The following is a 24,435-nucleotide window of genomic DNA, read 5'->3' as shown; positions in this document are numbered from 1 at the left end:
GAAAGGAGTAACACATTTAAAGTCTCACAAAAAATTGTACACTTATTACCAATATCGAAGTTAAGCTTACAGCAACTGAATTAGAAACACAAATAGGGAAAGCGTACATCTTTGGGTAGGCCAAAGCCAAAACAAAGTTTAATCCGTCCCTGTGCATAAGACGCATGATAATATGAATTCATACGACTGCAATGCAATAATTGTGTTCCTAGTACTATAGTGACTGGGATGGATTACCAGGCTAGGGAGCAGCGCCTTATGTGCAGGATACATTGTGAACCACAAGAGGGCAGTATAGACCATCATATGAAGCCAAATGAGTAACTGGCACAAAGCAAAGTGGAAAAGATGACATTATCAGCAGATGATGAAGAATGATGCATATTGAATGTACACTGTAGATAAGCTCAACGGCCAAATTGAAATGACCGAATATATGTTATTGCAGTCACTTTTTGTTTTCGTAACAGATCTTAAATGAATCGTCTGTCCACTCGAGCATGTAAAAAACAGCTGAATGGTTGCTGTTCTTATGCTCGTTTAGCTGGTTTACCAGGCTGGACAAACTGCTGGTCTTGCTGGTTTGTCAGTATAGTTGATCAGCTGGTCAGCCAGCTGGCTAGCTGAAATGAACAGCAAAGCCAAGCTGGCAAGCTGGGCTTTGCTGGTCAGTTCAAAAGAACACTTCAAAGGCACTAGAAAACATCAAAGATGTGATGGTGTAGTGGACTAATGTTCAAACTCTCAGGTCTCAACACTGGGTTTCCATGTTCAATTTGAATTTTTCAATGTTAAGATATAAACAAACACTTAAAAAGTACCACGTCATTGACTGAGTTAATGGTGTAGTAATACTCAGTCTTTCAGCAAAGAGTTTCCATTGTCAAGTCCCAGGCTACAGTCTCAGCACAGAGATCCCATGTTCAAATCCCTGTCCTCCTATAGTTCAACGTTGGAGTACTTTGGAATTTTCAAGGCTAAAATACAAAAGAACGCTTCAGCAGTACTAAGAGACGTGCTGTGAGTGATAGTATAGTCAGTGGACTAATGATCGAACGCTCAGCACAGAGGTTCCATGTTCAAACCCCAGTCCTCCTATAGTTCATAGCTTGACTACTAAATTGTTTGTGTGTGCTTGTTCGGTTCTCTTGATCGCCTCTGCTATACAGAAAGACATCCCTGTCACAGAGATGTCAGGACCTAAGGCTTAAGGGAGGACTGGCTGGCTTTGATTGATTGATTGAATACTTCATTAACAGTTTGCAAAGATAAGCACAGGGAAGTACAGTTCAACACAAGGTCTGTTAAGAGGATTTTAAAACCAAGAAATAGTCCATGGGCCCAGGCCAAATTTTTCACTAATTGATGTCACTCATGGTGGCAAATTCTAATTTGGTATTTTGAAAAGGTCTATATCCCTAGATAATATTTCAACATGATAGCCCTTCCCAAGTGGTAGCATATATACCTTTGTACATTGACATTACATGAACGTGATGGGTCATTCCACCAAATTAATTAAAGGCATTTGGCTCATGCACTTTACAAGTGGGCTTATTGTCAGCAACAGCCAAGAACACAGGAGTCTATCCCTATTACAGCACTAGACCCCTAGGGAGACAGACACATGCTGATTTGCCATTTCCAGGATTTGATTTCCAGGATTTGAGTCTTGAGTCCCAAGACTCAAGACCCAAAAGAGTCTTGAGTCGAACGCAATAGATCCAAGTAGACATCAAATTTCTCTTTTGGGCCTTGAGTCCCAAGACTCAAGGCCCAAAAGAGAAATTGTATGTTCGTGGGAGTAATTGGTTCGACTCAAGGCCCAAAAGAGAAATTTGATGTCTCTTACAGGCTGTAACCATCAAAAAGTCAGACCTCGTCGCAAAAACACGCTGATGGGATTACTGGAAATGTATCAAGAAATAGTAGAATACATTCCCTCACTTCAATAAATCAAAGATATGATTGTTATTAACTAAACTACCATAAAGAACATAATGTAAGGCAGGCTAAAATAATTATGTTAACAAGGCAGGGATGTTAGCTGGTATTATTATTATCATTATTATTATTAATATCACTGATATGCAGCCACAGCCATTCATGGCTAATTCCTTGAGTTCTTGATATGCAAATCACAATGGCAGTATTTGATTGTTCTGTGAAGGTGGGGGGTTCTTTCTGAAAGAACTCTGTCTAGCTAACCTTTCACAGAAAGAAATTCAAAAGTGCTGGAGTTTTTCAACTTAACTGTACTAATTGAGGGCTAACATACAAATGAACGGTACAGTAGTTTACTGATCTAAGACACAACGACAACATGTGGTCGGGTGGCGTGGTCTAAGCGTCAAACTCTCTGTGCAGAGATTCTATGTTCAAATCCCAATTCTCTTATAGGTCAGTGCTGGAGTATTTCAATTTACATTGACTGCTTTGAGGACAGTCAGGGTATGATTATACAATATCAACATATAAGATAAATAATGAATGAAGTGTTCTTAACAATATACTTTATCGGCGAATAAAAGTAGTCCGTGGTTGTTTGAAAAAGTAATGTCTCAAGCGGGAGACGAACCCAAACTCCCAAAAGTAAAGGACTGGAAGTCTAATGATAAACGAGGTGCGCCGCCACTGAGGCCGACGCTAAGGAGAGGTATTTGGGCTGTCTTATAATGTGACACACACACACACACACACACACACACACACACACACACACACACACACACACACACACACACACACACACACACACACACACACACACACACACACACACAGCAGATCTACAAGCTTAAGATATGACGCATTGTGAGCTTGTAGATCTCTGCAGTACCGTCCACGGTACTGCAGACCGTCCGCGGCGGTAAGGGGTGTGTTTTTGGGACGAGCGTTCCGTATCGGTAGATAAGCAGAACTGAGAATCATGCTAACAGCTAGCCTGATTAACGGATGGTGCGTTCGAAAATACAGCACTGAGCGGCAGTGAGCGCACTGGCCAATACAAACTAATGGGCGAGTGTGCTCCGGTGTGTAATTTCCGAACGCACCCCTTGACTGAAGCTGCTGGAGCTATCAACAAAGATGGTTCATTTTACGAGATACGCCCTCTCCAGTTTACCTCCCGTTTCTGCGTGACGTAGTAGACACGCCTTTTTAGGAGACCGGAAGCAAGTTGGAGTCCACCTACGTCACGAGATTGCGTATCTCGTAAAATGAACCATCTTTGTTGATAGCTCCAGCAGCTTCAGTCAAGGGGTGCGTTCGGAAATTACACACCGGAGCACACTCGCCCATTAGTTTGTATTGGCCAGTGCGCTCACTGCCGCTCAGTGCTGTATTTTCGAACGCACCATCCGTTAATCAGGCTAGCTGTTAGCATGATTCTCAGTTCTGCTTATCTACCGATACGGAACGCTCGTCCCAAAAACACACCCCTTACCGCCGCGGACGGTCTGCAGTACCGTGGACGGTACTGCAGATATATAAATAGATGGATTCCATGTAATCTCAACATTGTATGCATGGCGCATTTAATAGCATTGTAGATTAGTTAACGAATAAGTGGAGTAGCTACAATAAACAAATATATTAATATTTGGCATTTGAATCACACTCTGTTAAAACTGGGCTCAATAGCCTGTGCTAGGATTCGATCCCATGACCTTGTGGTCTGAAGTCAAGAGCTCTTCCAACAGAGCTATCTAAGTACACCGACCTTTGTACATTGACATAAGATTGTACATGAACGTGATGGGTCATTCCACCAAATGAATTAAACGCATCATCTGGCTCATGCACTTTACAAGTGGGCTTATTGTCAGTAACAGCCAAGAACACGGGAGTCTATCCCTATTACAGCACTAGACCCCAGTGAGACAGACACATGCTGATTTGCCATTTCCAGGATTTGAGTCAAAAGAGTCTCGAGTCGAACCAATACTCCCGCGGAGACATCAAATTTCTCTTTTGGCCCTGGAGTCCCAAGACTCAAGACCCAAAAGAGAACTTTGATGTCTCCCCGGAATCATACGAGGAAGTAAAATGTATATTAAGCAAGAAGGGAAACATGGCCGCAATAAATGGATCCAGGGAGAAAGCGTGGCAAAGTATTGCCGACCAATTAAATGCACAAGTCTTCCAAAAATATGTACAATTTATATACAAGTCCATAAATATATAATTCAGTTAGGCTTAAACATGAGGAGTGTGTTAGTGAATATTGGAATTATCGCCTACTAATCTACAATGCGATAGCCTATATGCGCCATGCATCCAACCAATGTCTGAGTCTGTGCTCAGGAATGTGCCAGGGTTAGCTTCTTAGCAAGGTTTAGCTTTGTAGCAAATAGCTTAGCTTGTCAACAAAGTCTATCCATAGTCTTTTTAGCTGATAGCAATGTCAAATTCAACAGCGTGGCTCATCTATAGTGTCCAACGCTGATAACCAGTCTCATGCAAAATCACACAATAGCACACATTTATTGTTGATGAATGCTTGGTTCCTCCCGTGCGCCGTCGACCAACCGAGCACGTCCTCCGCTCGGATGGGGCTGCGACGTTAGCTCGTTAACGGCAGGGGCGCACCTCCCGTGGCGTCGCTTCTCCGTTCTTTCGACGCCGACCTCCCTCACGTCCTGCAGCGGGTTGGTTTGGCGTCGAGTAAACACGACGTTGCCTTGCTTCACAATGCGGGGCTGGTGGCGTCGTCTTCGATCGACCCGGCCCAACCACCGTCTTTTGTTGTGAGGCTAATGGCGTCGTGTTTTGGTCTAAGATAACACCGTTCTGCCGTGCTTCCCTCGTTGCACGGGCTGGCCAGTGTTAAATTACTGTACAGACATGAATAAACAGCAATTCACCAATAATTCCCTCTGTAAGGGTAGTCGTCGTGTAGATTACAGTGTAACCACTCGACTGCAGGCGACACACTTAACTCAGGCCACACCGTTAACTGACTTTCAGGTCAATTTATTTATCACACACGCATTCACACAAAAACACACATGAGCTAAATACACTAAACACTGGTACAGTATGGGTTTCACTTAGCCAGCCCGCGATCCCTACAACCGTTAGGTCACGTTGTAGGAGTGCAGGCAGAGAAACGACGGAGATTTATTCCTCTTTGAAGAGCCAGGTAGCACTCCGTTTATTTCAAACAAAAAACAATAACAACAGACCTGTCGCGCAGGTAATTACGTCACCACCTCAGAGGTGTGCATTTTCTCTTAAAGGTAACAGCACAGGTTATGCATTTAAAGGAAATACTGCCTCTGGTAAAGTGGAACAAAACTAATGTAAACATTGTGAATTATAACTGTACTTAATGATTGTCCTGTGTGTGTATATCCACCACAACGTAAGCTTTAAGAGCTAAGGTAGCATTAGTTAGCATGAGCTCCTCAGAGCTAGCAGCAGTAGGTAATTTAACTGTAAATAAAGAAAACAGAACACAAATATACCATCAATAACACAAAACCGTTGCTATATACATAAGCGATATACATAAATAAACCACCAGGGCTTATTACACAAATATAATCACTTATGCACAATAGATGCCAGCATGAGAATGTTTATGCTGAAAAGTAACAGTTTTGGCCATAATGAGGTTTCCGCCCGACAGACAATATATTTATATTTATATTGTTTTTCAGGACTTTCAAAAAGCGTTAAGCAAAATGGGGTCCGGGACCCTCAGGGGTCCTTGGGGGGTTCAGGGGTCTCCAGCAAAATGGTATTATTAAATATGGCACTTTTATTGCTACTTTTAACTTTTTAATGGATCCTATAGTAAAGCCTGATAAAAGTGTCAAACTCCCCAAATCCACCGGAATATTGGAAATTACATCTAGGCCTACTCTGTTAAAAATATCCTGGGGGGGACCCCCAGCGTGGTCAAGACCCCCCCCCCCCTGGGAAAAGATCTCCTGTTAGAAAGGTTGTCGGGATCGGATCGGGAGTTGAACCCATGACACGCTGACAAGCTGGATCATCAGCATATGTGATATGCACCTGGACCACTAGGCCAGCAGGCACCTCAAGATGATGACTTTTGACCCATAATTAGTCAACACAAATCTTGTATTGAGGTCCACGGCCAAATACATTAATTCGGGGGTCCTTGATAATATATATCAAAAAATAAAAAGTTTGAGAACATTCCTCCGACAGCGCAGTGCTCCGACATTAAACAGTAAACCCGAACCAAACCCGCACCCTAACCCTAACCGCACGCGGATGCCACATAGTCGGAGAAAAGGTCTGTCGGATTAACGCATGCCTCCCTACTAAACTACACTATACAAAAATACAGAATACTATTATTATATAAGTGGGGGGAAATGCACAGTATATATGATTCAAATGCCAAATGAGCAACCCAAGTAAGCACACTACATATATGCTGGTTATTGGTTTAGTAAATAGATTTAGTGAGAAATTGTATTCTGTGGGGTCCGGGGACCCCAGGGATCCTTGAGGGGGATAACTCTATGCCTGACATTTTACAAAATCAAAACAATCAAGTATGTTCAATATTTGGTAAATCAAAAGAAACCATCCATTGGCTTTTGTTCAAGAGTAGAGCCCTGTGGCCTACTTTACATCAGGGAGAGATAATTGAATTAGATGGTTTTGAATTTATTATGTAAAATAACTGTAATTTGAACATGGAATCTCCGTGCTGAGAGTCTGAGCATTAGACCAATACACCATCACTCAGTGACTCACAGCAGATGTCTCCAAGCATTGTTGAAACATTCTGTTGTATGTTAGCCTTCAGTTAGTAAAGTTGAAATACTTCAGCATTTAAAGCTTTCCTTTCCTGTTCAACCCCAGATTTGACTTCTAGTGCTTTTGAGTTGTTCTTTTGTATTTTAGCCTTCGAAAATTTAAAGCACTCCATCAACTGGTGGAGGACTGGGATTTGAACATGGAATCTCCAAACTGAAAGCCAGACAATTAGACCATTACACCATCACTCACAGCGGGATTGCAATGACATGGTTAACAGCTTTTCTTTGACCCATAGTTTCATCTTGATTGATTGATTGATGTACTTTATTTAGTAAAAAAAATAAAAAGTGTGAATGGAGTTTCTAGGTGAAAGCGTTGTTTGAGGTGCCAAAACTTTTAAGGGAGTACAATTCTAAAACTACGAAACATTTCAAAGATTCGAATTAAGGCAAACATGTTCACAGTAAGATGAACATTTTAAAGTTTGAATGGGGTTTCTGGGCATAAGCATGTAGGACTAGTAGCCTGCCAAAGTTTGTACCTTTCCCCCTAACATCCGAAAAAAGAGTGACGGTCAATGGCAAAATGGACAAGAGTTTCTAGGTGAAAGTGTTTTTTTTAGGTCCCAAAGTCTTCCATCAGCCTTCCATACTTTTTTTCCCTTTAAATGTCCATTTTGCCATTGTCCTACATACTTACACCTAGAGCCCCCATTCAAACTTTAAAATGTTCATCTTAACATGGACATGTTTGCCTGAAAAGGAATCTTTGAAATGTTGCATAGTTTTAGAATTGTACTCCTTTAAAAGTTCAGAGATTTATAATGGAGGTCGATGGACGATTTTGGGACCTCAAAAAAACACTTTCACCTAGAAAGTCCTTTCACAGTTCAAAAATTCCACCTTACTGTGCACATGCATGCTTGAGATTTTTTCTTTGAAATCATTTGTAGTTTTGGAGATATTTAACTTTAAGCGCCCTATGCATTTTCAATGCGGCAATGGACATTTAAAGGCAGGCTTACAACTACATACTTACGCCTAGTAACCTCATTCATACTTTAAAATGTTCATCTTACTGTGGACATGTTTGCCTGAAAAGGAATCTTTGAAATGTTTAATATTTTTAGAATTGTACTCCTTTAAAAGTTCAGAGATTTATAATGGAGGTCGATGGACGATTTTGGGACCTCAAAAAAACACTTTCACCTAGAAACTCCATTCACAGTTCAAAAATTCCACCTTACTGTGGACATGCATGCTTGAGATTTCTTCTATGAAATCATTTGTAGTTTTTGAAATATTTAACTTATGTAATAAATGAATAATAGCCATCTGTTTCATTTTAATGCCACAGACACATAGATCAGCAAAGTGTTTTGCATTCTGTGTTGTATTGTGACGGAACTGGGTTTGGTCCAAATCAGTTTGATAAACAGTGTAACTTTATAACGCACATGAATAAAACGGTACATGAACACACATTACTGTTACATTTCAATGTATAGAATTAATTAAATCAATGTTCTGTCTGTGACACCAGGGAATTGATACAAACTGTTGCACCTCTATAATAAAGAGTACATATTTTCAACAAATGTACAGAATGTGCAAATGAATACAAAACACCCGTGGGCTTCCTTAAATGTAGGGCAACAGATGAGGAACAACTGCAGATATTTACATACTAGTCCAGACAACTATATCACATGCTTTTTTTAATATAATTATATGGAAATGACTTAAAATGAGAAGTTCTGAAAAGGCAGCTGTACAGGCAGCAGAATGGATTTGCACATTGATGACATCACCAGCGGAGAAAATTGCTAGTTGTACATACTGTAATGATGGTACTTCATTATTGGTCTGTAAATGTAGGCTACATTGGGAGAGATGAGACATTGGATCTATGATGAAAATATCTTATGATGGGAGTTCGTGGGCAAATACATAATTTTGGGGGTCCCTGACATGAAAAAGTTTGAGCACCGCTGATATAGCAACATATGTTTTTTCAGAAAACCGCATACTGTAACATTATACATAGCATACACAGACAGGTAGGATGTGCTGGGGTCCACACAGACCAACATGAACAGCTGCAGAACTCAGAACTCAGCATACACCTGGTCATACCATGTCTGGTCAAAGCTCAGTGTTTGTGACCAGTGATACTGTGGCTGGACTATAACCAAGTTGAACTTTTACCTTTCCTGATCTCGCTGCAGAAGGTAATAAACATCTCCAAACACACACAGAAAACAGCGACCTTGGACGGATCACATAATGTACCAACAAGGGGGAGCACCAGAAGAACCTGCCATGTTCTTCATTGACAGTAATGTTATTTACTGTTAATACAATGATATGTTCTTATTGTCTGTGAAATGTGATAAGGCTACAGGGTTTCATAAACAAATGAGCACCTTTGCATTTACCGAAAGGGACATTTTCAGGAACAAGGAAATAGATATCCAAAGAAATAAATAACTTCACAATTTTTTCAAAGCATTCATTTTCATCTTCTGCTTTTGTGACCTTTGTTTTCCAACAAGTCGTACAACGAGTGCAGTTTGAAGATCAACTAGAATGAGTGAGGACGTGTATGCCAAGCCAGGTCTGACCAATAAGGTCAGATCTGGCCAAGGAGATAGAGAAGGAGAGAGAGAAGACAGAGGAGAGTGGGAAGAAAGAATAGTAGACATATATGGGACTGCAAACTACCCTGACCCCAACCCTGACCCCGGCATACAGCTGAATGCTATACAGAACAACACAGCACAACAGCAGCATGCAGGTAAGATAAAAATGAAAACTAAACAAAGTCAATTATTCAATAGTTAATTAACATATCTATGGATGTTACACAGTGTAGTGGTGTCTGCAGAAGTGGGTCTCTTTTTGACTACAAAAGATTAACCCAGAACCTTATGGAACTTTCCAGAACCCATGAAGTTCTGTGATGCTCTTGTTGTTTACTATCCATTATAATAGTACGTCTTGTTGTGAGCTTGTAGATCTGCTATTTTCACTTAAAAAAAATATTATTATAAAATAGTTCCCAGACCTCAGGATGGTTACTTCCATCTCCTGAAACCAAGCCGTAGCATGTGGAAACAAATCCTGTGAAATATGTTTAATTGCATAGCACTGTTCACTTAGTTCCTGTAGTCAAAAAGAGACATAATTTGACCCATGTAGTAAATGACTGTTAAAACAATCTCCCCTTTAACGAAATAAGGAAAATATGCATATAAATTATCCTCTTGAACCCCAGCATACCTATTCGGGGGGGAACATTTGCCAAAAATAGCAGATCTACAAGCTCACATCACGTTGTGAACTGATTTGGTGTATACAGAAAAGAAGTGGTCCAAGTACAATTGTTACATGTACAGTTTATGTGTTTTTTGTACAACACACCATATAACTGATAAATGGATAACTATTTCACAAATCCAATGGTTATTGTCAGAACATGATTGTTCATTCCATGTTCCATTATCCTTTTTAAACAGAGTCTTCTGCTCCACCATTAGGCTTACCATTGTTCCAGTACCTGTAGAAGTAGGAACATTTCATACATCACAATGCCGTCACAAGAATGTTTCTTCTCTAATCTTTTGTTTTTTAATCATAACTTCAAATTATGTTATAGATATTACAGATAATGAAATAGACAACAGATACAGAATACTCGTCTTTTTTTTTTTTTTACAACATGCACTATTGGACACACACACACACACACACACACACACACACACACACACACACACACACACACACACACACACACACACACACACACACACACACACACACACACACACACACACACACACACACACACACACATCTATAAGCTCATGAGATCGGCTATTTTCACTGCAGTCATTCACTTAGTGATTTTGAAGTTTTTATGTTAACATTGAAAAAATCACAGCACTTTTGCATTTAACTACAGAAGGTCTGGGACGTTTGAGAATTACACTACACCATCCCATCTATGTCCAAAGTGAAACCCTACTGCGTAGATAGCTACTAAATAGTAGGCTGAAAATAGCATACTATCTAGTATATGTAGCACGGTTAGTCTGTGGTTTCGAACGCAAGCTACAACCATACATTAATTCACTGGTTCACAACGTTGGGAACCACCAGGAGGCCCAAATCACCAGTCTGTAACTCTGAGTTCCATTTGTACACCGAGTTAAATGAACACTGAGAATTTACAGTGTAGATTCCCAAAGCAAAAATAAATTAATTCATTTGACTTGATTTGTAGACCTTATTAATCCCACGGGGTGAAATTCAGTTGCACAGCGGCCCTTGACTCAACTGCCAAGTTTCGAAATCGGATTCAAAGTCATAGTTATTGCTGTGACATATAGGGGTGATTATAATACACCCTCTCCATTGGGTACGGGTGTAACTATGAGGTTTCATATATTTTAACAACCGTTGTTTGGATTCCAGTGTATTTAAAAAAATATATATATATTTTAAAAGAAAATAAGAAAAACATTATCAACAGTTTTGGTTCTCTTTCTGCAGGTTTGTAATGTTATCCTAATGACCATGATACTGTCATGATACTGACCATGATCCTGACATGATACTGACCCAGCCTGATCGCCAGAGAATTAGTATACATTGCACGGATTTGTGCACATCATTCCGTGCATAGTCGCCTAGAAACCCCCAAATTCCGTGCATATGTACGGGGAGTCCCACGGTGGGCGTAACCAGTCGCAACCCGGAAAAACCAGGAAGTAGAGCAGTCCCCACAACAAAATTTACGATTCTGTGCCTATCGGTACGTAACTCAAACGCCGCTGAGTAGGCTCAAGGGAATGTCGCAATGTTCAGGACGGCAACTCGCTCGCTTTAGCTCGCTCGGTGGTCCTTCACACGGCGACAATTCCCTTGAGACTGCGCGGCTCCGAAATGGTTTAGTCACAATGGGGGAGATGCGAGGCGGCTATGCACGGAATTTGTGGTTTTCCAGTAGTCTATGCACGGATTTTGAGAAACGTTGAAAAACGTTCAATGAGTATACTGACATGATACTGACCATGATACTGACATGATACTGACCATGATACTGACATGATACTGTCATGATACTGACCATGATCCTGACATGATACTGACCATGATACTGACATGATACTGACCATGATACTGACCATGATACTTACCATGATACTGACATGATACTGACCATGATACTGACATGATACTGACCATGATACTGACATGATACTGACATGATACTGACCATGTTACTGACATGATACTGACATGATACTGACCATGTTACTGACATGATACTGACATGATACTGACCATGATACTGACATGATACTGACATGATACTGACATGATACTGACCATGATACTGACATGATACTGACCATGATACTTACCATGATACCTACTGATATGATACTGACATGATACTGACCATGATACTGACCATACTGCCATGATACTGACCATGATACTGACCATACCGACATGATACTGACCATGATACTGACCATGATCAACTCTGATCTGGTTGCAACAAGTTACCTTGCCATCAATCAGGGAACCCATTCTGTAAAAAAAAAAAATATATATATATATATATATATATATATATATAGTCAGTGATGCAACCAGTTGTTTTTAAACGTTTTTTTCATGCTCAGGACCCTCAAATTAATGCTGCTATTCTCAAATAGCCAATGTTCAGTATATAGGGTTAAAATGATTGATGCTACAGTATATTAACTCATTTTGCCAGGGACCCCCTGGAAACCCCCTCACGGACCCCACTTTGAGAACCACTGACCCAGATGACCCAGCCGAGCTTTCATCCATTCAACCACTGGAACACTGTTACATTTTGTGGTTAATAGTCACTCTAGTCTGCACGGTTGTGTAACGGATAAGCACGTTTAAATGGCAACAATAGCTCACAGCAGGCTCGCCTATAATATCATCTGCTGATAATAGTGACACCGCCGCGGGCGGGCGGAGACAATGTCAGCGCTAAAAAGATGTTTAAAAAAAATACACTTCTACAATGTCCTCTTTCCATGGGGTTGTGTTTCCACCTGTCACGGGAAAGAATGGGCAGGAAAGCCTAACTATTGGCTGACATTCAATGCTGCTGACACCAAATCTGATTGCGACGATCTGTACTATAGTTGGAGCTATCAGGTGCACACTTTGAATACAAGGCCTACGACAGTGGTACTCAAACATTTTTCATGTCAGGGACCCCCCAAATTGATGTGTGTTGTAGCTCGTGGGTCCCCCCCATCTGAAAAGATTTGGTGCCAGGGACCCCCTGAAGAAGATTTGTGTAAAAAAATAATAATAATCTAAATTTTCCAAATTTTGTTCCCCAAGATTTTTCCATTTCTTTTCAAACATAGCTGATGTAGATTGGCTATTTTGTAATAGCCGAAGTATAAAATAGAGTTCACATGGTTATACTGATTTTGATACTATATTAACTGTAAACGTCTGACTTCAAGTACAACTCTGAATCCTGTTTTATTCAGAAATATTCTGATGATACAGCTATGGTGGCGTGTGTCACTGTCAGGGATGGGCAGGAGAGGTAGTATCGGGACCTGACAAAGGCCTTCTGTGACTGGAGTGACTACAAAACACCTTCAAGACCAACTGAATTGCCAACGTGGTGTAAAAACTCAAGGAGTCATTTTGTATATTGCACAAGAAGACCGTTGCATCTGAATTTTCAAACCACATACTAACGTAGGCTACTACAAATTGTGGGTCGATATGTCTTGAAAGAAAACACAACATAGCAATCATTGCATTTCATTTCAAATGTTTTATTTCATTGTATTGTAAAGTATGTAAAATACAAAACATTAAAGTGTTTTTTATTTACAAATGTACAAAACTTGAGATTATATTACAATATTTGGCTATAAACAAAAAAAACTTTGTTCAGAGTTACTCATTTATTAAAAGATATGAATATCTCATAAATTATTGCACTTTGCGATTGCAGTGCATTGAAGATTGCCTTCACCACTGAGGAGCGAAATGTTCACCTGATTTCATGTCAGATTGTATAAGAGAGGTCACCAAGAAACGCGCAGACAACCATATGGCACTTTTCATATTTCATATCGTTGTTGTCGGGTGGAAACCTTGTATGTCCAAAACCGTTCCTTTTTAATGATTATTTCTAAAAACATTTTAAAATAGCTCTGAGCTTGTAGATCGGCTATTTTCACTACTTTTGTGAGACACTCTTGTATGATGGAATAGGGTCAACCTTGGGCTTTTAGCGGCTGCAGCCCTGGGCACCAACCTCTGGGGGGCACCAAACGCCTGGACAAAAATGAAAGAAGACTGAGCAATTGCAAGTAACTGCACCGAAATGTTGTCCTGGGGCTGCTGAAGTAGTGGTAAAACGCTAAAACGAACCAGGGTAGTTGTGCGTTCATTTACGAAAACATGGAAATACAAGGTTTCCGCCCGACAGCAACAATATCTTAATCCATTTTGTGTGTTGTTTTTTCCTAATTGATCTTTGGTACCCTTTCTTACAATACTTCTTTAGTCACTGAGCACCATCATCCTGTAACATATAAATAGAATTTGTACCTGAAAATTAATGGGTTTACAGGTGAAGTGTGTATAAATATAGATATTATGATGGTTTTAATACAGTATGTTTAAACAGTGTGTAGTTGCTGACAAACAGACACTAATGGAATGTTGTTTACAAAAGGCAGTGGGTGGACAGTTAACAAAGGACATTTACTTAAGTACTGCACTTAAGTACTTTACAGTACATACTTTACTCGAGTATTTGTATTTTTGGATACTATTTCACTCTACTAGATTTCAAAGAGAAATATTGTAATTTTGACTCCCCTGCATTTCTAGGAAGGGAAAAAGTACATTATGAATTAACCACTTAACCGTATTTCAAGTATAGTGAATAAAGCCGATCTACAAGCTATTCGTAGAATGCGTTGCATTTTGTTGTAAGCTTGTAGATCTACTATTTTCACAATTATTTATATTTTCTGACAATTTCTTTAACATCTTAGATTTTTTTGGTGGGGTATATGGCTTTATACAGCAATGCACTGATATTAAAAAGAAGATGTTATTTTGGAATTTAGACTTTGTAATACTTAAGCATTTTTAAAAGCAAGTGCTCGAGTTTATTTGACCAGGAGAATCTATACTTTGACTCAAGTATAAAACTGGGGTTGAGTACTTAATAAAAGGCCTCTGGGAGTTGTTTGTCTGTTTGTTCCTGGTTTCCCTGACAATAATACATTTTCCAGTCATACGTTGTCCGTTGGCACCTGGTCCTCCAAGTTTTGTCACTTTTAAATAAGACAAATTTCCAGTTTTGGTCCCTCAAAAAAGGTGTCCCACACACGACTGAGAGGGTCTCGTCGAATCACCTGCCCATATACTGAGGAGCAGGATCAGTCTATAAGACAAAGATTCTTTTGAGTAGAAAAAGGTCCTTATTGCCGCGAACAACACAGCTTGTCTTGACGAACAGCTTGAAGGCAAAAGATGGTTTAAAAAGTATGTAAGTCACAAGTTTGTTCAGGGTTTGGATACCTCTTTACTTTATTTTCTTTTTTTTGGCTTGAGCATCCATGGCAGTCCAGTTTGGTCCAATCCAGTCTCGTAGATCGCTGGTTCTCAAAGTAGGGGTCCGGGGACCCCCGGGGGGTCCTTGAGGAGGTTCCAGGGGTTCCCCAGCAAAATGAGGAACAGTTGAAATACTTAAATATTTTGGCTATTCGAAAATAGCCGATCTACAAGCTCACAATGCGTCACATCGTGATGTATTGTGAGCTTGTACGCGTTGTAGATAGGTTATTCTCAAAATTTGTCGACAAATGTTGACAAATCTTCTCTTATGGGGTCCCTGACACAAAATCGTTTCAGACGGGGGTCCATGGTCAAATTCACATCAATTTGGGGGTCCTTGACATGTGAAAACGTTTGAGAACCAGTGTCATAGATGCCTCTTCATGTGAAGAGCGAGATGATCTGACCTCGAAAAGGCTCGGTCGCATTTCGCACACTGGAAGGGCCGGTGGCCCGTGTGCTTCCTGTAGTGGCGCGTGAGCTCGTCTGAGCGGGCGAATTTCCAGCCGCAGCCCTCCCAGTCGCAGCAATAAGGCTTCTCTCCTGTGATTGAGGACACACACACACACACACACACACACACACACACACACACACACACACACACACACACACACACACACACACACACACACACACACACACACACACACACACACACACACACACACAGTCAGTTAGTGTTTGTTTGACAAACTGTCACCACATCAATACAACTGCAAGGTTTCTCCGTGTCCAGCAGCCAGTTTATAGAAGGTAACTCAATCAGGTTGTGGTTTGTCAATCACATTGAAGATTTCTATGCTTCTTATAAATTGTCAAATATCAAACATTAGTCACTATTAACCACTTTCACTCTGCTCCCTATTTTGGGCATGTCATTATAGTCAGAAATCTTCAAAACTTTGAAGTTCTACAAGCTCACATTGCATCACAAAGTGATGCGTTGTGAGCTTTTAGATGATGCTATTTTCGCTATTCATCATACCACTGATGCCTTTGCATGTGTTGCTTATCACAGCATACTGTAAGTATAATAGTGGGTCAACTATTATTGTTCAACAATGTCATCATTATAGTTGTGGTGTGGACTTTGCAGTCCAATTGAGGTAGAACGATTTTTTTTTTCTTTTTTGTAATTCAAATGTTTATTTGTTTTTCAATATGGTACAAAATGTAACTCCAGTGGTACAAATCAGCATACAGCATAAAACAACAATACAGCCATTCCAAGAAATAAAAACAAATAACGATTTTTGAAACACTATCCTTATAGTTATAGATATACTGCTTGTGTGGATGGCCCATTAATATATCAGTGAAAATAGCCGATCTACAAGCTCACAATGCAACGCATCGCGACATGTTGAGATCTGCTATTTTCATTACTTGTGCGACACTCTTGTATGATGAAGTAGGGCATTCATTTACAAAAAAAACAACAACATAAAAGTTGACACATGGAGATACAAGGTTTCCTACCAACCTGTGTGTGTGCGATGATGTGCTTTGAGGTGGGAGCTCTTGGTGTAGGTTTTCCCACACCCTACGTAGTCGCATGTGTGTGAGGCGATCCTCTTCCTCGGCCACGAGCGTCTGCCACGTTTAGGCTTTGGTTCCTCTGGCAAGCAGTCTCCACTGGAGATCATGAGCTCTGAGGAGAACCAAGTTGGTCAGTGAGTAAAAGAGAAACACCATGGTCAGTGGTGGTCCGTAGACAGTAACTAAGTGCAGCCATTTACCCAGTGGTGGAAAGTAACCAAGTACATTTACTTAAGTACTGTACTTAAGCACAATTTTTAGGTATGTGTACTTTACTTGAGTATTTCCAATTTCCAATACTTTTACTTCTATTCCACTACATCTCAGAGTATATATTGTACTTTGACTCCACTACAATTATTTGAAAACTTTAGTTACTAGATACTTTGCAGATACAAATTATTACATTATAAAACATACATTAACCACTTTAGCCCTGTTTTATACCTAGGCTATTTGAAAATAGCCGATCTACAAGCTCACAATGCATCGCGACGCGTTGTGAGCTTGTAGATTGGCTATTTTCAAACGTTTTAGTACTTTTACTTTTGGTACTTTAAGTACATTTTGATGCCAATACTTTTGTACATTTATTCAAGTACATTTTGGACTCTGGACTTTTACTTGTAACAGAGTATTTCTATATTGCAGTATTGATACTTTTACTTAAGTAAAAAATGTGAGTACTTTTTCCACCACTGTTGGTCAGTGAGCAAAGAGAAACCTCATGGTCAGTGGTGGACAGTAACTAAGTGCAGCCATTTACCTTAGAACAGATGAGTGAAATTTCATTAACGTTTGGAGGGGATGATCATTAGGCTGTCCTGACGAGAAGAAAATGTCATACACCGTAGGTATAAATCTTGACAGTTGTATTGTTGGAAGAGATACGCGCTCTACTGAGTGCAAGCTTTCTTGTTTGAATTGTGTCTGTATTATTGTTTATATCGTACAGAGGGTTTTAATTACGGGTGGACAGTAACTACGGTAAGTACATTTACTTGAATGAAGCACATGACTTTCACTCACTTTGTATATGACCAGCAATACCTGTAACGATTGTTTATTCATCAAAAAAATTACTTTAAAAAAGAAAAAGGTGTCATATAATCCCATGAGGGATCGGTCACTAGATGGCATGACACTGAAATAATAATAAATCATCATCATCAATCATCACAATGCACTGATATTTAAAAAAAAAAAAGTACTTTTGTCTTTCACTCCACTACATTATTTTCAAATAGAAATATTGTATTTTTGACTCCACTACATTTCTAGGAAGGGGCTCTTGGGACCCAAATTTACAAAAATATATTAAAATAGTTAAGTGAAATACAAGCTCAGATCTGAGCTTGAAGATTGTGTTCTAAATGTCAATTCATCCAATGTTGGGTTGGATGAAGAAGATTGAATCTGTCAAATGCCTGATCTTAATGAAATAGATAACGAATATCACTTTGTTTTGTATTGTCCTTTTTATTGGAAGGTCGGAGGAGAGCTGTTCAACAATATTAATTATGCTGATATGTTGGATATTGATGACTCACAACTTATTAGCTGTTTGTTTGAAAAAGAGACATTTAAACTGGCAAACTACATGGAGAAAGCCTGGGACCTGAGGAAAAGAGCCTTGTACAGCCAGTAGGGGATATGTACCCTATGTTTTGTTTTGTTCTGTTGTTAATGCCATCTATGTTGTATGATCAAAAATGTACTTTGTAATATTGCCATTATGGTTGAAAAGGTGTCATGTAATCCCATGAGGGATTGGCCACTAGGTGGCATGACACTAAAATAATAATGAATCATCACCATCAATCATCACAATTTGCACAATGCAATTGTTGAACGTTTTCGGAAATAGCGAAAATATATCACAAGCCTAACTGTCTGACTGTACCTTGTTTAGATTTCAAATAATATAGAGCTTAAGTGGTTAAATGTCATTGACACTGCCTATATATATATATATATATATATACGTATATATATATATATATATATACGTATATATATATATATATGTATATATATATATATATATATATATATATATATATATATATATATATATATATATATATATATATATATATATATATATATATACATATATACGTATATATATATATATATATATATATATATATATATATATATATATATATATATATATATATATATATATATATATACACACATAATTTATATACATACTGTATTATGTAAATAGAGAGAGCATTGTGCCAGAGGAAGTACTCTAGTCCTTAACGCGCTGCCTGGTGTTGTGCATGTATTCCTCGCCTTTAAGCTGCCTTTTATTTTTACTGTGCACTACTTGATAGCACCAAGGAGCTGCCTGCTTAGATTTTTTTCCCCCTACTGTGCCAGTTAGGAAGTTTTGTCATTATTAGTTGGGTTAGGGTTATAACAAAGTGAATATCAACTACAAACCAGATTATCTATTCTTTAAATGTTAGTACAGAAAGATAAAGGTGATTGAGCCTGGAGACAGATTGATGTACACACCTGACAGATGTAAAGATGTAAATATGTGCATTTAATCATAGATTTTAACGAGTGGATGAATACAAAATAAATATGGTATGGTATTTATTTATTTAATCTGTTTACAGTGTACTGTACAGTCTGTTCTGTTAGAATGTATATACGTCGATACAGACGTATGAGAGAGAGAGAGAGAGAGGTTTCACTTGAATCAATTTCTACATGGGATATTATCATTATTATTTAATAGCCTAGAACAGAACAACAGCACAATGAGCAGCCTGGCCCGTCAATAAATGCACTGACCTTGGTACTGCATGGAGGGTGCCTGTGGGAAGGGGGAGTAGCCCTGAGGGGAGCTGTGGTGGAAGCCCTGGGGAGCCAGAGGGAGCTGCTGGTGTGAGTGTCCGAGCACCTGGTGCTCTCTGCCCACCGGGTGGTCCGGGGACAGGGAGGAGGACGACGACAGTCTCCCGCCGGCCATGGGACGCCCCCCTCCCCCGGGGAAGCCGTGGGGCTCCAGGTGGCCCGGCCTCTGCTGGCCCCCTCGGGCTTGAGGGCTCAGGTGGAGGTCCATGGGCTGCGAGATGCTGCAGTCGCCGGGGCTCTCCTGCTTTATCCTGAGGCACGCGAACGGGAGCGACGCCGACGAACCGGGCTCCGAGGCGGCGCTCACACAGGCTTTGCTCACGTGCACGCCTTGGCTGTAATCGCCCACGTCCATAGTCGTTTTGACCACAAACTTGCCCTGGAGGCTGGTGGCGTGGAGGTACGCGGGGTCCAGCTCGGGCCTCATGAGCTCCGCCACGAAGCCGCCGGACGGAGAGACGTCGTTGATGTCCGGGATGGTGTAGAGCAGCTCGCTCCCCTGCGGGGACGGGAGGGCGTAGGACGAGGGATAGCCGGGGGATGGAGACAGGGCCTGGGATGAGCTGCAGGCCATGGCAGCCTCTTGTTGCTGTTGTTGCTGCTGCTGCTGCTGCTGCTGCTGCTGTTGCAGCATGGAGTTGGACAGAATGAAGTCGTAGTCCAGCAGGTCCAGGTCTTGCTCCGAGTCTTTCTTGGCCTGCATGCCAGGGCTGCTGCTGCTGGTGGTGGTGGTGGTGGTGGTGGTCACGGTAGTGGCGAGGTCTGGGTCCGAGCAGCTGCTCCCGGTTGACATGCAGGGCCTCTTAAGATGGCACAGCTCCTCCTTCCATCTCTAAAGGAAACACACATGGACTTTAATAATGCTTCAGTAATTATTTGATTTTACAATGTTAATTTGTCTTTTTGTATTCATTATTATTGTTTATTTTTTTGTTTTATTTTACTTTTTTTAATTGTTTTAGTTGTACATTTGTATTGTATTTGCTTTGTTCAGGACCCCAGGAAGACTAGAGGCTCATTTCATGTGTCTCTAATGGGGATCCTTTAATAAACATAAACATACATAATGTAGGCTACCTGAATACACCAGTGGTTCTTAAACCTTTTCAATTTCAAACACTTCCATAACTCTGAGAGTGTACAAAATGGAACCAAATGGACCCGTAAGGGTCCATTTGGACGGGTCCATTTGGTTCCATTTGTACACTCTTAAGAGTTACAGACCTTCAAGGGTCCTTTTGGAACCCCATCAAGGATCCCTGGAGGGTCCATGGACCCCACTTTGAGAACCACTGGAATACACTATTGAAGTAATCATCACTATTACTGATGATAGCCTACAGAAGGAACATAAAACTTAAGACACTACCCTAAAACATTTGGCCACACGAAATGAATTCATATTGCAGTAAACCTCTAGCTGTCGGTGCTCGTTTTAGATATACAATCGGTTGACAATTTAGTTTTAGGGCATTTCAGAGAGAAGCACAGTCAGTGCCTGTAAATAGAATATGGTGAAAATCTGATATTGTGACACTTATAAGTCACCGTTTGAGACAGCTACTGCACACTGATCATTCGTATTCACACTTTGTAGTGTGCAGTGGCGTGGAGCAATGGTTCTCAAACATTTTCATGTCAAGGACACCCACGTTGATACACTGTATGTTTGGCCGTGGACCACCATCTGAAAGGATTTTGTGCCAGCTAGGGACCCCCACAAGAGAAGATTTGTGTTATAAATGCAAAAAATTAAGCTATTCTACATTTTGTATTTGTTAATGTGTAAAACTTAAAAAAAAAAAAAAATACAAAAACAAATTGTAAATACTACTTATAACTTATTTAGCTCCCCCCCGCCCCATCATGTGGGGACCCCCTGGGGGTCCCGACCCACAGGTTGAGAACCACTGGTGTAGTGGACACATGAGAGAATAATAAACACGTCTCAAGTCTGCTGTCGTTCAATAAATTCCAAAAGCATTTGAAATGTTTTTTTGGGGGTCATGCAAGACCTAACAGTAACACTAAGACTAACAGAAACACTAACAGTCCATGTGGGTTTATTATTCATTCAGTCTCCAGTGCTCAAAATAAATGTACAGTATCCTAGGACAGGTCCAGTGTTGCCATGTCCGCTTATCATAAGCGACTTTGGGCTTGTTTTTCTGGTAAGTTGCTTGTAAATATTGTTTCTTAAATGTACTTGCTTATTTTAGGCTTGCTTCCTAAATGTGTAATTATTATTTAAACCCAGAGGTTCTCTAATATTGTTATGAAAATGTGCAGCAGGGAGCATTTGTGTTGTTAGAAGAACGTTTATGTTTATTTGAAAATAGCAGATCAACCAGCTCATTTGACGCGTTGTGAGCTTGTAGATCTGCTATTTTCAAATAGCCGACGCATATTTAAGGTTTAAAAGTGCTCATGTGGCCTAATTTGCTTCTTTTGGGTTTGTTTTCATAGACCTGCAGGTTGCTTGTTTCTCTCGCAAACCCTGGCAACGCTGGAGTGCTGCTGGTGCTACGCCCCAATACAGCGACGCAGACTGTGTGCCAAATGCCAATAACATAAAAGCAATATAATATAGGCCTTATTAAATTAATAACCAAAGGGAATTTAAAGTATAGTAGGCTATACGCTAAAGGGATTTGCTTGGTAAATATGAGATTATGCTGCTTATTGGACAGTTAGATGAAATGTTTGATAATAAAAACAGCCCATAGATATACTCACTAAATTGGCAGGTCCCATAGATTTACTCTTGATGGTCGGACCGCTCATGGCAAATGTAGATATGGACGGGAGAAGTGTTCCACTTAAAGCCATCTCCAAGTCATTGGGTGGTGGCTGCCTGGAAATAAAAAGAAATTAAAAAATATAAAAAATGTAATCCTTATTGTAGGCAATACCCCAAGGAAGCAAGCAGCACAACACAATTCAAAAAGCCTACAAAAGTCCAAGTTTTTAAAAGATCCACACCTCATCAATGAGAATCAAAAAGCCTACAAAAAATATTAAAAATAATAATAACTGTTTTAGTCCAAGTTTTTGTAAAAGATCCACACCTCATCAATGAGAATCTGCTGGGCTTTAAGTCCTTTGGAATTAATGTTGTTCCCCGAGAAGAAATAGGCAACCAGGCTATGTGCATGGGTTGTATCCTGCATTCATAATCGTTATCCGATCATATTTTTGATCCATTATTAAGTCATGGTCGCGCTGATCATGGTGGTGGTGATGGGCGCGCCGGCTCCATCAGGAGAGAGAGAGACAGACAGAGAGAGAGAGAGGGGGAGAGGGAGAGAGAGGCGACACGCGGGGATTCCCTGGTCACGAAGGGAACGAGACTGAGCCTGACGAGCCCGCGTGAGACGGCTATCCCTTAAATCATTGTCGTTTAGGACACGCCCTCGTTGCCCGGCAACGTCGAGCACTACAGGAACAACACGCACGAGGGAGGGAGGGAGACCCGGGGAGGCGGGGCGGGGCGGGGGAGAGAGAGAGAGAGAGAGAGAGAGAGAGAGAGAGAGAGAGAGAGAGAGAGAGAGAGAGAGAGAGAGAGAGAGAGAGAGAGAGTGAGTGTATGTCAGTGAGAGAGAGACGTTTGTTTGTGTTCATCATAGCAACAGCGCCTGTTACTGCTGCTTTATTTATGTCATTCCACACTATATAGATTGTGTGGGATTTAAATAAAACCAACTCTTTACTACTTTATGTATGAAAGGTCAATGGCTCTCTTAACCCATTAAGACCTAAGGCCGATTCTACAACATGCCTTCTAAATCCCAACAGTTTATTGAAAAACGTATGTTTCTATAATCAGTAGATTAAAAAAAAAATGCAGACCTACAAGCTCGCAAGCTTGTATATCTGCTATTTTTGAATAGCCAAAGATATCTAAAAATGACACGCTTCCCCGGTCTTAGTGGGTTGATAGCAGCTTCAAGCTCTGAAGTTGCTTCATTTAGTGGGTCTCAAGCATTTTCATTTCAAGGGCCCCCAAATTGATAGAGGTATTAAGAGGACCTCCTCCTCGTTTTAAAAAGATATGGGGGTCCCCAGAGAAGCTCAGTTGTTAATAAGATTTAGTACAACATTTTCTACTGTAGGTGGAGTGAAACCTATGATCTGAATAGTCGATCTTTTTTCTCTCATTGGACTGCCTTCTAGCCGGTGAAATCGTAGTGACTATTTTCAACCTGGTGTCTCTATTTTGTGAATGTCATAGGCAAAAAGAAGAAGTCGAAAAACTAAAAAGCTCACAAAATAGTTGAGCTTGTAGATTGCCTATTTTGCAACTTTTTATATGGTGCTTAACCCCCCCCATATTACCCCTGGGGGTTCACATTGAGAACCACTGACTTATCATGAGTAGGCCTACTGTAGGCAGGTTTTACCTTGTAAGTCTGATTAGAATCATATTACTTAAACCCTATATTCTTAGTAAAACAGACCTGAGTTGTAACTGTACTTGGACCACTTTTTTCCATCTACACCAAATCTCTTTGCCAAAAATAGCCTATCTACAAGTTGTGAGCTTGTAGATTGGCTATTTTTGGCGAATGATGCCCCCAGAATAGGGACGCTTTGGTTGGTATAGTTAATA

The 24,435-nt window shown here is 40.3% G+C and overlaps 1 protein-coding gene across 3 annotated transcripts in view; it reads right to left on the bottom strand.

The window, feature by feature from the left end:
- Positions 1–13,585: 13,585 nt before the first annotated feature.
- klf4 (Kruppel like factor 4) overlaps positions 13,586–24,435 on the bottom strand; it is a 107,457-nt gene continuing 96,607 nt past the window's right edge. The window contains exons 1-5 of one of the 3 annotated variants that reach the window (XM_084047403.1): positions 22,809–23,172; positions 22,563–22,680; positions 19,764–20,658; positions 16,891–17,058; positions 13,586–15,947 (exon numbers count right to left, since the gene is read on the bottom strand). In XM_084047403.1, coding sequence (XP_083903529.1) covers positions 15,772–15,947; positions 16,891–17,058; positions 19,764–20,658; positions 22,563–22,680; positions 22,809–22,813 — 1,362 coding nt within the window. In that variant the 5' untranslated portion in view covers positions 22,814–23,172 and the 3' untranslated portion in view covers positions 13,586–15,771. Of the gene's footprint in view, positions 15,948–16,890; positions 17,059–19,763; positions 20,659–22,562; positions 22,681–22,808; positions 23,173–24,435 lie in introns of those variants that run through there. The other 2 variants (XM_084047402.1, XM_084047404.1) reach the window with 2 other exon arrangements.

The sequence above is a fragment of the Gymnoscopelus microlampas genome (genome assembly GCF_963454915.1).
Source record: "Gymnoscopelus microlampas genome assembly, chromosome: 21".
NCBI classification, from domain to species: domain Eukaryota; kingdom Metazoa; phylum Chordata; class Actinopteri; order Myctophiformes; family Myctophidae; genus Gymnoscopelus; species Gymnoscopelus microlampas.
This window is presented reverse-complemented; position numbering and strand designations above follow the sequence as displayed.